At 46.7% G+C, this 16,787-nt stretch overlaps 1 protein-coding gene across 1 annotated transcript in view; it reads left to right on the top strand.

Moving 5' to 3' along the window:
- The first annotated feature begins 8,988 nt into the window (after nucleotides 1-8,988).
- Nucleotides 8,989-16,787, top strand: part of LOC311113929 (GPI transamidase component PIG-S-like) — a 35,626-nt gene continuing 27,827 nt past the window's right edge. The window contains exon 1 of the mRNA XM_084189203.1: nucleotides 8,989-9,026. Within this exon, the coding sequence (XP_084045329.1) occupies nucleotides 9,008-9,026 (19 nt within the window). The 5' untranslated portion in view covers nucleotides 8,989-9,007. The remainder of the gene's footprint in view (nucleotides 9,027-16,787) is intronic.

Genomic DNA, 16,787 nt, shown 5'->3' with positions numbered 1-16,787 from the left:
AACCGGAACAAGATCCCACAACTAGACAGTGCCAATACGCTGCCTAAGTATGGTCCCCAATCAGAGACAACGAGCGACAGCTGCCTCTGATTGGGAACCACACCGGCCAACATAGATCCACACATACTAGATCGACAACATAGAATAACCACAACAAATAATATACACACCCTGACTCAACATATACGAGTCCCCTGAGTCAGGGCGTGACAATGTGATTAAGGTCTGGAGACTGGCTAGGCCACTCCAGGACCTTAATGTGCTTCTTCTTGAGCCACTCCTTTGTTGCCTTGACCGTGTGTTTTGGGTCATTGTCATGCTGGAATACCCATCCACGGCCCATTTTCAATGCCCTGGCTGAGGGAAGGAGGTTCTCACCCAAGATTTGACGGTACATGGCCCTGTCCATCGTCCCTTTGATGCGGTGAAGTTGTCCTGTCCCCTTAGCAGAAAAACACCCCCAAAGCATAATGTTTCCACCTCCATGTTTGACGGTGGGGATGGTGTTCTTGGGGTCATAGGCAGCATTCCTCTTTCTCCAAACACAGCGAATTGAGTTGATGCCAAAGAGCTCGATTTTGGTCTCATCTGACCACAACACTTTCACCTAGTTCTCCTCTGAATCATTCAGATGTTCATTGGCAAACTTCAGACGGCCCTGTATATGTGCTTTCTTGAGCAGGGGGACCTTGCGAGTGCTGCAGGATTTCAGTCCTTCACGGCGTAGTGTGTTACCAATTGCTTTCTTGGTGACTATGGTCCCAGCTGCCTTGAGATCATTGACAAGATCCTCCCGTGTAGTTCTGGGCTGATTCCTCACCGTTCTCATGATCATTGCAACTCCACGAGGTGAGATCTTGCATGGAGCCCCAGGCCGAGGGAGATTGACAGTCCTTTTGTGTTTCTTCCATTTGCGAATAATCGCACCAACTGTTGTCACCTTCTCACCAAGCTGCTTGGCGATGGTCTTGTAGCCCATTCCAGCCTTGTGTAGGTCTACAATCTTGTCCCTGACATCCTTGGAGAGCTCTTTGGTCTTGGCCATGGTGGAGAGTTTGGAATCTGATTGATTGATTGCTTCTGTGGACAGGTGTCTTTTATACAGGTAACAAGCTGAGATTAGGAGCACTCCCTTTAAGAGTGTGCTCCAAATCTCAGCTCGTTACCTGTATAAAAGACACCTGGGAGCCAGAAATCTTTCTGATTGAGAGGGGGTCAAATACTTATTTCCCTTATTAAAATGCAAATCAATTTATAACATTTTTGACATGGGTTTTTCTGGATTTTTTTGTTGTTATTCTGTCTCTCACTGTTCAAATAAACCTACCATTAAAATTATAGACTGATCATTTCTTTGTCAGTGGGCAAACGCACAAAATCAGCAGGGGATCAAATACTTTTTTCCCTCACTGTATCACTTGTTGGTTTATCCCTCTGTACTGGTACAGATCTACTACTCACACCACTCCTCTCAGGATCCCTCCCCCTTGACCCATCTTCCTCTATAGCTCACACCACTCCTCTCAGGATCCTCCCCCTTGACCCATCTTCCTCTATAGCTCACACCACTCCTCTCACCACTCCTCTCAGGATCCTCCCCCTTGACCTATCTTCCTCTATAGCTCACACCACTCCTCTCAGGATCCTCCCCCTTGACCTATCTTCCTCTATAGCTCACACCACTCCTCTCAGGATCCTCCCCCTTGACCTATCTTCCTCTACAGCTCACACCACTCCTCTCAGGATCCTCCCCCTTGACCCATCTTCCTCTACTTTCTTCCCTGCCTCAGCATATGACAACTTCTTCACTACTGTAACCCTGGAAACCTCAACCTGCCTCTCTCGCACCGGACATTTCTGATCCCCAGCCCCATGGGCACCCCTACAATTAGCACATACCACTACTTTCCCCAATGTTACGCATTCCTTTGTCTCATGCCCTTCTGCACACTTCTCACACCTAGGAACCTCCCTCCTACTGCTGCCACATGCCCATAAGCTTGGCACCTGTAACAACGTAATGTATTCGGCACAAAAGCTTGTATGTGATAACTTATATATCCTAACATCACTTTGTTGGGCAAAGACTCAACATCAAAACTCAAAAGAACAGACAATGACCCTTCTGTTTCTCCACTCACGCCACCCTGTTTGCGTCGCACCAAAATGACGAGCATCACAAACACCGGGAATCTTCCCCTTCAGTTGGTCAGCTTTCACATTTACCGCTACCCCAGTTGTCACGATCGTGTGAATGATGAGACCAAAGCGCAGCGCGTGTTCCGAGAAACATGATGACTTTATTTACTTAAAGTGCAACACGAGAAAACAACAAAGAACGATACGTGAAGTTCCACTACTGATAACGACAGCAACAAGGAAACAAAAACCCACAAACCCCACAGGACAACATACAGCCTAAATATGGCTCCCAATCAGAGATAACGAGCCGAACAGCTGACACTCGTTACCTCCGATTGGGAGTCAATGAATACAAACACCCAACATAGAAATACCACAACCTAGACACCCCAACATAGAAATACACCCAAAACAAATGAACATGAACAACCCTGGCTCAAGAATAAAGGTCCGTGGAGCCAGAGTGTCACATTACCCCCCCCTAAAGGTGCGACCTCCGGGCGCACCAGCAAACAGTCTAGGGGAGGGTCTGGGTGGGCGTCTGTCCAGGTGGCGGCTCTGGCCCAGGTCGTGGTCCCCACCCCACCATAGTCATTACCCACTTACTTAGCCTCCTACACATTACCACCCCCCCACTACACCCCACTGGGTTAAGGGGCGGCACCGGACTAAGGGGCAACACCGGACTACGGACCAGCACCGGGATAAGGGGCAGCACCGGGCTAAGGGGCAGCACCGGGCTAAGGGGCAGCACCGGGCTAAGGACCAGCACCGGGATAAGGACCAGCACCAGGCTAAGGAACAGTACCTGACTAAGTGGCAGCACCGGACTGAGGGGCAGATCCTGGCTGGCTGGCTCAGGCGGATCCTGGCTGAACGGCTCATGGCTGGCTGAAGGATCTGGCTGCTCATGGCTGGCCGACGGATCTGGCTGCTCATGGCTGGCCGACGGATCTGGCTGATCCTGTCTGGCCGAAGGCTCTGGCTGATCCTGTCTGGCGGAAGGCTCTGGCTGATCCGGTCTGGCGGAAGGCTCTGGCTGATCCGGTCTGACGGAAGGCTCTGGCTGCTCCGGTCTGACGGAAGGCTCTGGCTGATCCGGTCTGACGGAAGGCTCTGGCTGATCCGGTCTGACGGAAGGCTCTGGCTGCTCCTGTCTGGCGGAAGGCTCTGGCTGATCCTGTCTGGCGGAAGGCTCTGGCTGATCCTGTCTGGCGGAAGGCTCTGGCTGATCCTGTCTGGCGGAAGGCTCTGGCTGATCCTGTCTGGCGGAGAGCTCTAGCGGCTCCGATCTGGCGGACGGCGCTGAAGGCTCATGGCAGACGGGCGGCTTTGTAGGCTCTGTACAGACGGGTAGTTCAGACGGCGTTGGGCAGACGGACAGTTCAGACGGCGTTGGGCCGACAGGCAGTTCAGGCGCCGTTGGGCAGACGGGCAGTTCAGACGGCGTTGGGCAGACGGGCAGTTCAGACGGCGTTGGGCAGACGGGCAGTTCAGGCCCCGTTGGGCAGACGGACAGTTCAGGCCCCGTTGGGCAGACGGACAGTTCAGGCCCTCTGAGGCGCACCGTAGGCCTGTTGCGTGGTGCCGGAACCGGAGGTACCGGGCTGAGGACACGCATCACAGGGCTAGTGCGGGGAGAAGCAACAGGGCATGCTTGGCCCTGGGGACGCACCGTAGGCCTGATGCGTGGTGCCGGAACTGGAGGTACCGGGCTGAGGACACGCATCTCAGGGCTAGTGCGGGGAGTCGGAACAGGGCATGCTGGACCCTGGGGACTCCCATAACGCCTAGTGCGGGGAGCCGGAACAGGGCATGCTGGACCCTGGGGACTCACCTCACGCCTAGTGCGGAGAGCAGGAACAGGCCGGGCTGGGCTGGCGACGCGCACCGTATCCCTGGTGCGAGTGGCCGGAACAGGCCGGGCCGGGCTGGCGAAGCGCACCGTATCCCTGGTGCGTGGAGTAGGAACAGGCCGGGCTGGGCTGGCGAAGCGCACCGTCTCCCTGGTGCGTGGAGTAGGAACAGGCAGGGCTGAGCTGGCGACGCACACCGTATCCCTGGTGCGAGTGGCCGGAACAGGCCGGGCCGAGCTGGCGAAGCGCACCGTATCCCTGGTGCGTGGAGTAGGAACAGGCCGGTCCATACCGGGAACACACACCACTGGCCTCAACCGAGGATCAGGAACGGGCCGGACCGGACTGGCAACACACCTCAGTCCTTCACGCCGTGCCACACACACATCCCTGCCTCTTCTCGCCAATGGCTCCCGTACTCCGTTAGCCCTCTCACCTATACTCCCTGTGGCAGCTTCCTGCTGCCCAGCCACCCAAGCCATGTGCCCCCCCCCAAAAACTTTTTGGGGTTGCCTCTCTTCCACGGGCTTCCAGCCTCGCCTTCGCGCTGCCTCCTCGTACCACCTCCTCTCGGCTTTGGCTGCCTCCAGCTCTTCCCGAGGGCGGTGATACTCCTCCGGTTGTGCCCAAGGACCCTTTCCAGCCCGGATCTCCTCCCATGTCCAAAAATCTTTAGGAGGCGTCCATAACTCCTGGACGCGCTGCTTGGTCCTTTTTTGGTGGGTTTTTCTGTCACGATCGTGTGAATGATGAGACCAAAGCGCAGCGCGTGTTCCGAGAAACATGATGACTTTATTTACTTAAAGTGCAACACGAGAAAACAACAAAGAACGATACGTGAAGTTCCACTACTGATAACGACAGCAACAAGGAAACAAAAACCCACAAACCCCACAGGACAACATACAGCCTAAATATGGCTCCCAATCAGAGATAACGAGCCGAACAGCTGACACTCGTTACCTCCGATTGGGAGTCAATGAATACAAACACCCAACATAGAAATACCACAACCTAGACACCCCAACATAGAAATACACCCAAAACAAATGAACATGAACAACCCTGGCTCAAGAATAAAGGTCCGTGGAGCCAGAGTGTTACACCAGTAATCACGCCTTTCAATGGAGCCCTTTTCTTGAGAGCAAAACAATTCACATCTCTTGTCCCGTCTCGTTTAACATGGAGTGCCTGCTCCCTCTGACCAGCAGAAACACAAACAATTATCACAAGACCACTTCTGGTTACCCTCACCGATTCCACAGCACCCAACTCTGTTTTTACCCATCTTGAAACCACAAATGCTGTTAAACAAATGGGGGTTAAACAAACTTCTATGCTCGCTTCGAGGCAAGCAACACTAAATCATGCATGAGAGCATCAGCTGTTCCGGATGACTATGTGATCAAGCTCTCCGTAGCCGATGTGAGTAAAGACTTTTAAGCAGGTCAACATTCACAAGGCCGCAGGGCCAGACGGATTACCAGGACGTGTACTCCGAGCATGCGCTAACCAACTGGCAAGTGTCTTCACTGACATTTTCAACCTGTCCCTGACTGAGTCTGTGATACCAACATGTTTCAAGCAGACCACCATAGTCCCTGTGCCCAAGAACACTAAGATAACCTGCCTAAATGACTACCGAACCGTAGCACTCACGTCTGCAGCCATGAAGTGCTTTGAAAGGCTGGTCATGGATCACATCAACACCATTATCCCAGAAACCCTAGTCCCACTCCAATTTGCATACCGCCCCAACAGATCCACAGATGATGCAATCTCTATTGCACTCCACACTGCCCTTTCCTACCTGGACAAGAGGAACACCTATGTGAGGATGCTATTAATTGACTACAGCTCAGCATTCAACATCATAGTGCCCTCAAAGCTCATCACTAAGCTAAGGACCCTGGGACTAAACACCTCCCTCTGCAACTGGATCCTGGACTTCCTGACGGGCCGCCCCCAGGTGGTAAGAGCAGGTAACAACACATCTGCCACGCTGATCCTCAACACGGGGGCCCCTCAGGGGTGCGTGCTCAGTCTCCTCCTGTACTCCCTGTTCACCCATGACTGCATGGCCAGGCACGACTCCAACACCATCATTAAGTTTTCCAACGACACAACAGTGGTAGGCCTGATCACCGACAACGATGAGACAGCCTGTAGGGTGCCAGGATAACAACCTCTCCTTCAAAGTGATCAAGACAAAGGAAATGATTGTGGACTACAGGAATTTTTTTCTGAACTGAGCACGGCCCCATTCTCATCGACAGGGCTGTAGTGGAACAGTTTGAGAGCTTCAAGTTCATTGGTGTCCACATCACCAACAAATATCATGGTCCAAACACACCAAGACAGTCGTGAAGAGGGCACGACAAAGCCTATTCCCCCTCAGGAGACTGAAAAGATTTGGCATGGGTCCTCAGATCCTCAAAAAGTTCAACATGTGCACCATTGAGAGCATCCTGACTGGTTGCATCACCGCCTGGTATGGCAACTGCTTGGCCTCTGACCGCAAGGCACTACAGAGGGTAGTGCGTACGGCCCAGTACATCACTGGGGCCAAGCTTCCTGCCATCCAGGACCTCTATACCAGGCGGTGTCAGAGGAAGGTCCTCAAAATTGTCAAAGACAATGACAAAGCCACCCTAGTCATAGACTGTTCTCTCTGCTACCGCACGGCAAGCGGTACCGGAGCGCCAAGTCTAGGTCCAAAAGGCTTCTTAACAGCTTCTACCCTCAAGCCATAAGACTCCTTTTTTTTTTTTACTTATATATTTTTTACTTTACACTTATTTTTCTTAAAACTGCATTGTTGGTTAAGGACTTGTAAGTAAGCATTTCACTGTAAGGTCTACACCTGTTGGATTCGGCGCATGCGGCAAATACAATTTGATTTGACACAAATGTCCCTCCTACTGTCACAGACACATCTTTATCCTAACCCTCGGTGCAAACCTCTGGCTCCGATACTTCACCACACCTTCCACCTCCGATACTTCACCACACCTACCACCTCCGATACTTCACCACACCTACCACCTCCGATACTTCACCACACCTACCACCTCCGATACTTCACCACACCTTCCACCTCCGATACTTCACCACACCTACCACCTCCGATACTTCACCACACCTACCACCTCCGATACTTCACCACACCTTCCACCTCCGATACTTCACCACACCTACCACCTCCGATACTTCACCACACCTTCCACCTCCGATACTTCACCACACCTTCCACCTCTGATACTTCACCACACCTTCCACCTCCGATACTTCACCACACCCACCACCTCCGATACTTCACCACACCTACCACCTCCGATACTTCACCACACCTTCCACCTCCGATACTTCACCACACCTTCCACCTCCGATACTTCACCACACCTACCACCTCCGATACTTCACCACACCTTCCACCTCCGATACTTCACCACACCTACCACCTCCGATACTTCACCACACCTTCCACCTCCGATACTTCCCCCTCATTCTCTTCCGTTTCTCCTCCTGTTTTCAGCTCACTCTGTTTACACTTTCTACCGTTCTTCTTTAACAAACCTTCTCCCTTTTTCCCGCCATTTTTAACTGACTCAAGCTCACAGTCTTCCTCCCTCTCTCTCTTCGACCTCCTCTGCCTCTCTTTTCCCCTCCACTCCTCCTCCGTATTCCAAGTATAACTCTCCTTATGATAGTACTGCACTTCTCCTGACATACATCTAGTTCCTGCCTTGTCTAGGGACGCCATTTCTCCTCCGACTCAACTCGGGCCGAACGCCGATCCGTCTTCAGTCTTCGGTCTGTATCGCCTGGGTCAGCATTTGTAGTGCAGGAATGTGGGGTGGAAGTCAGGAAACGTATTACAGATCATCTGGCTGTATATATACGGCGGAGCTGATGGCCATACTGTTGGCCTTGCAGTGGGTGGAGGAAGTTAAGCCAGACAGAGTAGTTATTTGCACTGATTCATGTGCAGTGTTAATGAGTCTCCAGTCCTTTAGCTCACATAGCAGACAATACCTGCTTTATGAGGTGCTACAAACCCATGGCAGGATTAAACAGATGGGTATTCAGATAAGATTTACTTGGGTTCCAGCCCATGTGGGGGTGGAGGGGAACGAGGTGGTAGAGGAACAGGCTAAACAAGCACTTAGTAGTGGGGATGTTGATGTTGAAGTGTCAATGAGCAAGGCAGAGGCAAAAATACTGATATATACAGTGATGGTGAAGAGATTACAGGAGCAGTGGAATAGAGATAATAAGGGAAGGCATTTATTTCAAGTACAGAGGAAAGTCGGGGAGGGGAGGATGGCAGGAAGGGACAGAAGAGAGGAGGCTATTTTTACTAGATTAAGGGTGGGACACAGCCAGTTGAATAAGACATTAAACGTGATAGGAAAGCATCCAACAGGAAAGTGTGATTATTGCCAGGAAACAGAGACCGTGGAGCATGTATTGCTACAGTTGAATAAGGTCCTCTGCAGCTCAGCTGGTAGAGCATGGCGCTTGTAACGCCAAGGTAGTGGGTTCGATCCCCGGGACCACCCATACACAAAAATGTATGCACGCATGACTGTAAGTCGCTTTGGATAAAAGCGTCTGCTAAATGGCATATTGTTATTATTATTTGCAGTATCAGAGGGAAAGAGAGGATGAGATCTAGTATGAGGGAGAAGGGGATACAGGAAATTAGTTTAAAGAGTATATTGATTAGAACGTCATTATATATAGTCTCAAATATTTTTTTAATTTTTTTTAAAGAGAAACGGGGTTGGCATTTAGGATTTAGTTTCTCCCTGTCTATGGCTCACACTCCAGTATGGTAGGTGGCGGTAATCCACCATAACGTTGGACGCCAACCGCCGATAAACCCCCACTGAAGAAGAAGAAGAAGAAGAAGACGATCGTGATTGGGTAGGATGGGGGAATGGCGAGTCTTGATTGGACAGCTGTCTCTCGTGACCTCCGAGCCCCGCCCAGCTGCATTGAGAGAGATGGCAGCGATAGAAGTGGGTGAGTGAAGAGTCTGGCAGAATAATATGTTGTTTTCTTTAAACTATCGCAGTTTTAGCGCTATAAACACACGTTTAAAACACTATTTCAGAAGAGAATGAATAGGCAGCGTTTATTGACTATTTGCAAATGGTTCTCTGTTTCACAGTTGTAGTTTTGTGCCTATCTAGAGAGTTGGCTAGCTAGCTAGCTTGCCCATTCATAGACGGTAACTACGGCTTTATCCGCTGTCTATTGACGTTACCGGGGACGTTACCGGGGCCTTCTTGTTAGCAGCCCCGACGCGCGGTCTGAACGTTAACACGCGGTACGGTTTGGAAACATAAGAGACGTATCTTTCATATCAGCGAGAAATGATCATTTTCAAATAACAAAAGGTTAAATTACTACACACCTTTTTTATAGGGTTAGTTCTCCCACATGTTACTGGTCTTGTTTACGGAAGACAGACGGAAGGCAGAGTTGACCACAGTGCTAATTATCAAGCTAACTATCTAGTGTGCTCCGAACATCTATGTAAAGCTAACTGGGGATGAAGTGTAGTTCCTCGGCTGGATGCCCACAGCCTTACGTGTCTTTTTTATTTGAAATATTATTTATTGTTGATATGAAAGGTAAGGGCCATACTGAAAAATACTAAAGGTGCTGATCCGGGAGGAGCATGTAGAACGGCCCAGTAGAGAGCTATATGTGCCAGTGGATAAGGTTCAGCCACCACAGGTCTGTCCGACAAGAACAAATCAGAGGTTTATTGCAGATATTGGCTTCAAAACATCACACACTAATGTAACGATGGCTCACATAGGAAAGTGGGTGTAAAAGTGGTTCTATGGATTTAAAAAAATAGAAAGGAACTAGAAAAGTACATTTCCTGAAGAAAATGTGGTGTGCTTGCTAGCTGGTTTAAAGTATTTATGGTTGTGAAATAAGTTATAGCAGTGGTAGCATCTGCAGTAGTAATGGTAGTGACTGGTTATAGTTGTGGTAGTGACTGGTTATAGTTATAGTAGTGGTAGTGACTGGTTATAGTTATAGTAGTGGTAGTGTCTGCAGTAGTAATGGTAGTGACTGGTTATAGTTATAGTAGTGGTAGTGACTGGTTATAGTTATAGTAGTGGTAGTGTCTGCAGTAGTAATGGTAGTGACTGGTTATAGTTATAGTAGTGGTAGTGACTGGTTATAGTTATAGTAGTGGTAGTGTCTGCAGTAGTAATGGTAGTGACTGGTTATAGTTATAGTAGTGGTAGTGACTGGTTATAGTAGTGGTAGTGTCTGCAGTAGTAATGGTAGTGACTGGTTATAGTTATAGTAGTGGTAGTGACTGGTTATAGTTATAGTAGTGGTAGTGACTGGTTATAGTTATAGTAGTGGTAGTGTCTACAGTAGTAGTGGTAGTGTCTGGTTATAGTTATAGTAGTGGTAGTGTCTGGTTATAGTTATAGTAATGGTAGTGACTGGTTATAGTTATAGTAGTGGTAGTGACTGGTTATAGTTATAGTAGTGGTAGTGTCTGGTTATAGTTATAGTAGTGGTAGTGACTGGTTATAGTTATAGTAGTGGTAGTGTCTGCAGTAGTAATGGTAGTGACTGGTTATAGTTATAGTAGTGGTAGTGACTGGTTATAGTTATAGTAGTGGTAGTGTCTGCAGTAGTAATGGTAGTGACTGGTTATAGTTATAGTAGTGGTAGTGACTGGTTATAGTTATAGTAGTGGTAGTGTCTACAGTAGTAGTGGTAGTGTCTGGTTATAGTTATAGTAGTGGTAGTGTCTGGTTATAGTTATAGTAATGGTAGTGACTGGTTATAGTTATAGTAGTGGTAGTGTCTGCAGTAGTAATGGTAGTGACTGGTTATAGTTATAGTAGTGGTAGTGACTGGTTATAGTTATAGTAATGGTAGTGTCTACAGTAGTAATGGTAGTGACTGGTTATAGTTATAGTAGTGGTAGTGTCTGGTTATAGTTATAGTAGTGGTAGTGTCTGCAGTAGTAATGGTAGTGACTGGTTATAGTTATAATAGTGGTAGTGACTGGTTATAGTTATAGTAGTGGTAGTGACTGGTTATAGCTATAGTAGTGGTAGTGACTGGTTATAGTTATAGTAGTGGTAGTGACTGGTTATAGTAGTGGTAGTGACTGGTTATAGTTATAGTAGTGGTAGTGACTGGTTATAGTTATAGTAGTAGTAGTGTCTACAGTAGTAATGGTAGTGACTGGTTATAGTTATAGTAGTGGTAGTGACTGGTTATAGTTATAGTAGTGGTAGTGACTGGTTATAGTAATGGTAGTGTCTGGTTATAGTTATAGTAGTGGTAGTGACTGGTTATAGTTATAGTAGTGGTAGTGTCTGGTTATAGTTATAATAGTGGTAGTGACTGGTTATAGTTATAGTAATGGTAGTGACTGGTTATAGTAGTGGTAGTGACTGGTTATAGTTATAGTAGTGGTAGTGACTGGTTATAGTTATAGTAGTGGTAGTGACTGGTTATAGTTATAGTAATGGTAGTGACTGGTTATAGTTATAGTAATGGTAGTGACTGGTTATAGTAGTGGTAGTGACTGGTTATAGTTATAGTAATGGTAGTGACTGGTTATAGTAGTGGTAGTGTCTGGTTATAGTTATAGTAATGGTGGTGACTGGTTATAGTTATAGTAGTGGTAGTGACTGGTTATAGTAGTGGTAGTGACTGGTTATAGTTATAGTAGTGGTAGTGACTGGTTATAGTTATAGTAGTGGTAGTGACTGGTTATAGTTATAGTAGTGGTAGTGACTGGTTATAGTTATAGTAATGGTAGTGACTGGTTATAGTTATAGTAGTGGTAGTGACTGGTTATAGTTATAGTAGTGGTAGTGTCTACAGTAGTAATGGTAGTGACTGGTTATAGTTATAGTAGTGGTAGTGACTGGTTATAGTTATAGTAATGGTAGTGACTGGTTATAGTTATAGTAGTGGTAGTGACTGGTTATAGTTATAGTAATGGTAGTGACTGGTTATAGTTATAGTAGTGATAGTGTCTACAGTAGTAATGGTAGTGACTGGTTATAGTTATAGTAGTGGTAGTGACTGGTTATAGTTATAGTAATGGTAGTGTCTGCAGTAGTAATGGTGGTGACTGGTTATAGTTGAAACAGTAGGTAGATGAAAAGATGTATTCATAGGATAAGATAGGATAGGATAATATGGGAAAGTTGGTTTGGTGTCTCTAGCGTGAACGGTTCAAGAGTTAATGTTGGTATCGTTTAAAAAAAAGTATAAATGGTATCAATATTCTGAATACAAGCCGTCTAAGTTGGCTGAACATGTCAACGTTAGTTGGCTGAACATGTCAACGTTAGTTTGGCGTTGATAAATATTGTCATTTAGAGCATTTACTTGCAGAAAATGACAACTGGTCAAAATAACAAAAAAGATGCAGTGTTGTCAGACCTCGAATAATGCAAAGAAAATAAGATCATGTTCATTTTTAAACAACACAATAGTAATGTTTTAATTTAGGAAGAGTTCAGAAATCAATATTTGGTGGAATAACCCTGATTTTCAATCACATATTTCATGCGTCTTGGCATGCTCTCCACCAGTCTTTCACATTGATGTTGGGTGACTTTATGCCACTCCTGGTGCAAAAATTCAAGCAGCTCGGCTTTGTTTGATGGCTTGTGACCATCCATCTTCTTCTTGATCACATTCCAGAAGTTTTCAATGGGGTTCAGGTCTGGAGATTGGGCTGGCCATGACAGGGTCTTGATCTGGTGGTCCTCCATCCACACCTTGATTGACCTGGCTGTGTGGCATGGCGCATTGTCCTGCTGGAAAAACCAATCCTCAGAGTTGGGGAACAATGTCAGAGCAAAAGGAAGCAAGTTTTCTTCCAGGACAACCTTGTACGTGGCTTGATTCATGCGTCCTTCACAAAGACAAATCTGCCCGATTCCAGCCTTGCTGAAGCACCCCCAGATCATCACTGATCCTCCACCAAATTTCACAGTGGGTGTGAGACGCTGTGGCTTGTAGGCCTCTTCAGGTCTCCGTCTAACCATTAGACGACCAGGTGTTGGGCAAAGCTGAAAATTGGACTCATCAGAGAAGATGACCTTACTCCAGTCCTCTACGGTCCAATCCTTATGGTCTTTTGCAAACCTCAGCCTGGCTCTTCTTTGCTTCTCATTGATGAAGGGCTTTTTTCTAGCTTTGCACGACTTCAGCCCTGCCCCTAGGAGCCTGTTTCGAACCGTCCTCGCCGTGCACTTCACCCCAGCTGCCATTTGCCATTCTTTTTGTAGGTCACTTGATGTCATCCTACGGTTGTTGAGTGACATTCGAATGAGTTGGCGGTCATCCCGGTCAGTAGAGAGTCGTTTTCGCCCTCTGCCGGTCTGTAGCTTTGTTGTCCCCAATGTCTGCTGCTTGACCTTGTTCTTATGAACCGCCGTCTTTGAAATGTTAAGGATGGAAGCAACCTGATGCTCACTGTATCCCTCTGCCAGTAAAGCCAGAATTGAACCCTTCTTTTCCTCAATCAAAACGTTCCTTTTCAACTCTTTTGGCATGGTCAATAGTTATTTTTTGATTAATATTACTTTTGAGGTACTATTAGCACTGTTATTGCCATCCAGCTGGTCCTATTGCAAGAGGATAGTGATGACCACAGCAGTGGTTTTTATACTTTTCCTCGTTAAATAACATTTGGTTCAGGTGATCACCTAATCAGTACCTAATTCAGTAGAATGAGGTGTGCCTGTGTTGGAATTCAACAGACACTGGAATGGAATGGCTGTCATACATGTAGAGATGCTGATTTAAGAAAACATTTGCAGTGGTCTCTTCATTTCCTCCACAGCTGTAATAGGCTAGCAGTATTACTGGGCTATATCAGCCAATAGGCTAGCAGTATTACTGGGCTATATCAGCCAATAGGCTAGCAGTATTACTGGGCTATATCAGCCAATAGGCTAGCAGTATTACTGGGCTATATCAGCCAATAGGCTAGCAGTATTACTGGGCTATATCAGCCAATAGGCTAGCAGTATTACTGGGCTATATCAGCCAATAGGCTAGCAGTATTACTGGGCTATATCAGCCAATAGGCCAGACGTAGTTTGAAGAGACTTGCACTTTTTATAGCCTACTTTTTAGGAGTGGGAAGATTTTCAGATGGAGACAAATATGGGGGATAAATATTATTTCTAGGCAATGTAGTAAACTATAGTATAGTCATATTTAGGATGTACATTTATTTTAGGAGGACGATTAGCATATAGGATACAGGCCAAAGAGTTCAATCTTGGTTTCATCAGACCAGAGAATCTTGTTTCTCATGGTCTGAGAGTCCTTTAGGTGCCTTTTGGCAAACTCCAAGCGGGCTGTCATGTGCCGTTTTACAGAGGAGTGGCTTCCGTCTGGCCACTCTACCATAAAGGCCTGATTGGTGGAGTGCTGCAGAGATGGTTGTCCTTCTGGAAGGTTCTCCCATCTCCACAGAGGAACTCTGGAGCTCCTTCAGAGTGACCATCGGGTTCTTGGTCACCTCCCTGACCAAGGCCCTTCTACCCCGATTGCTCAGTTTGGCCGGGCGGCCAGCTCTAGGAAGAGTCTTGGTGGTTCCAAACTTCTTCCATTTAAGAATGATGGAGGCCACTGTGTTCTTGGGGACCTTCAATGCATCCCAAACATGCTCAATGGGTGACATGTCTGGTGAGTATGCTGGCCATGGAAGAACTGGGACATTTTCAGCTTCCAGGAATTGTGTACAGATCCTTGCTACATGGGGCCGTGCATTATCATGCTGAAACATGAGGTGATTGCGGCGGATGAATGGCACGACAATGGGCCTCAGGATCTCGACACGTTATCTCTGTGCATTCAAAATGCCATCCATAAAATGCAATTGTGTTCATTGTCTGTAGCTTATGTCTTTACCATAACCCCACCACCACCATGGGGCACTCTGTTCACAATGCTGACATCAGCAAACCGCTCTGCACACATGGTCTGCAGTTGTGAAGCCGGTTGGACGTACTGCCAAATTCTTTAAAACTAATGGTATAGAAATGAACATTCAGTTCTCTGGCAAAGGCTCTGGTGCACATTCCTGCAGTCAGCATGTCAATTGCAAGCACCCTCAACTAGAGACATCTGTGGCATTGTGTTGTGTGATATAACTACACATTTTAGTGGCCTTTTATTGTCCCCAGCACAAGGTGCACCTGTGTAATGATCATGCTGTTTAATCAGCTTCTTGAGATGCCACACCTGTCAGGTGGATGGATTATCTTGGCAAAGGAGAAATGCTCATTTAAAAGGGTTGTAAACAAATTTGTGCACAATTTGAGAGAAATATGCTTTTTGTGCATATGGAACATTTCTGGGATCTTTTATTTCAGCTCATGAAACATGGGACCAACACTTTACATGTTGCGTTTATATTTTTGTTCAGTATATTTCAAAATCTTTCCAGCTCTCTCCCTTTCGATAACCGCTCACCGTGAAAGGAGAGCTCACTGGCGCAGGAATCTGAGGTCCCAGAATATTTGATACAATGCTGCAAGTTTGCTAGTGCAAGCTTCCAGCACCCAAGTTTATAGTTGATACAATGTTTCAAGTTCTTTGCAGACAGGCCATGCATAGCCAATGTGATTTATAGGATATGTATTTTTATTAGGATATTTTCTACCTGCAGGCTGCAATGTTTTAATTTGTTGGCTTTATGTAGGTAATTTTTACGTAGTTGGCAATAGAAGTTACTTTTTAGATTTGTATCATTTGAATGTATATTTGGATATAATTTTTATTAACCACATGACAATGATTTTGAGATACGAAGGTGTTATTATAAATTAAGTGATACGCATAATGCATATGAAAACCATAACTGGCACTTTGATCGGTAGAAATTGTAAGATAAATTGACATTCCACATGAGAAAAGTTGTCGACTACTCGTGCCGGCAACTTCAGGAGAGTAATGGCAGAATCTTGAAAGACAGCAGGTTGTGGTTATATTGATCTCTGGCTCCCTCTTCAGATTTTTGTCTTTATTTCATCAAACAGCATCAGGCAAGCATATAGTTGATTTTATTAAAGCACATAGGATGTGTCTATATATGGAAAAATACACCAATTGGTCGAAAGAACAGACAGCTTTTGGTCGACTAATAAAACAATTTGTCGGGGACAGCCCTACCTGCTAGTGTGCTGGGGTTATTTGTAGCACTAGCTAGTGTGCTGGGGTTATTTGTAGCACTAGCTAGTGTGCTGGGGTTATTTGTAGCACTAGCTAGTGTGCTGGGGTTATTTGTAGCACTAGCTAGTGTGCTGGGGTGTGTGTTCTGTATTGCTTTACTCTGAGAGATCCCTTTTAACATATTAGCTAGCTGACCAAGTCAGTTAATATAATGAGGATATAATCATCATCACTAGGGACCATCAGTGTCAGTAGATGGCTGTAGAGATGTCCCGTCAGTAGATGGCTGCAGAGATGTCCCGTCAGTAGATGGCTGTAGAGATGTCCCGTCAGTAGATGGCTGTAGAGATGTCCCGTCAGTAGATGGCTGTAGAGATGTCCCGTCAGTAGATGGCTGTAGAGATGTCCCGTCAGTAGATGGCTGTAGAGATGTCCCGTCAGTAGATGGCTGTAGAGATGTCCCGTCAGTAGATGGCTGTAGAGATGTCCCGTCAGTAGATGGCTGTAGAGATGTCCCGTCAGTAAATGGCTGTAGATGTCCCGTCAGTAGATGGCTGTAGAGATGTCCCGTCAGTAGATGGC

This window comes from Coregonus lavaretus, assembly GCF_964263955.1.
Source record: "Coregonus lavaretus genome assembly, contig: HAP1_SCAFFOLD_274, whole genome shotgun sequence".
In the NCBI taxonomy this organism is placed as follows: domain Eukaryota; kingdom Metazoa; phylum Chordata; class Actinopteri; order Salmoniformes; family Salmonidae; genus Coregonus; species Coregonus lavaretus.
Note: the sequence above shows the minus strand (reverse complement) of the source record. Positions and strands in the feature narration are given on the sequence as shown.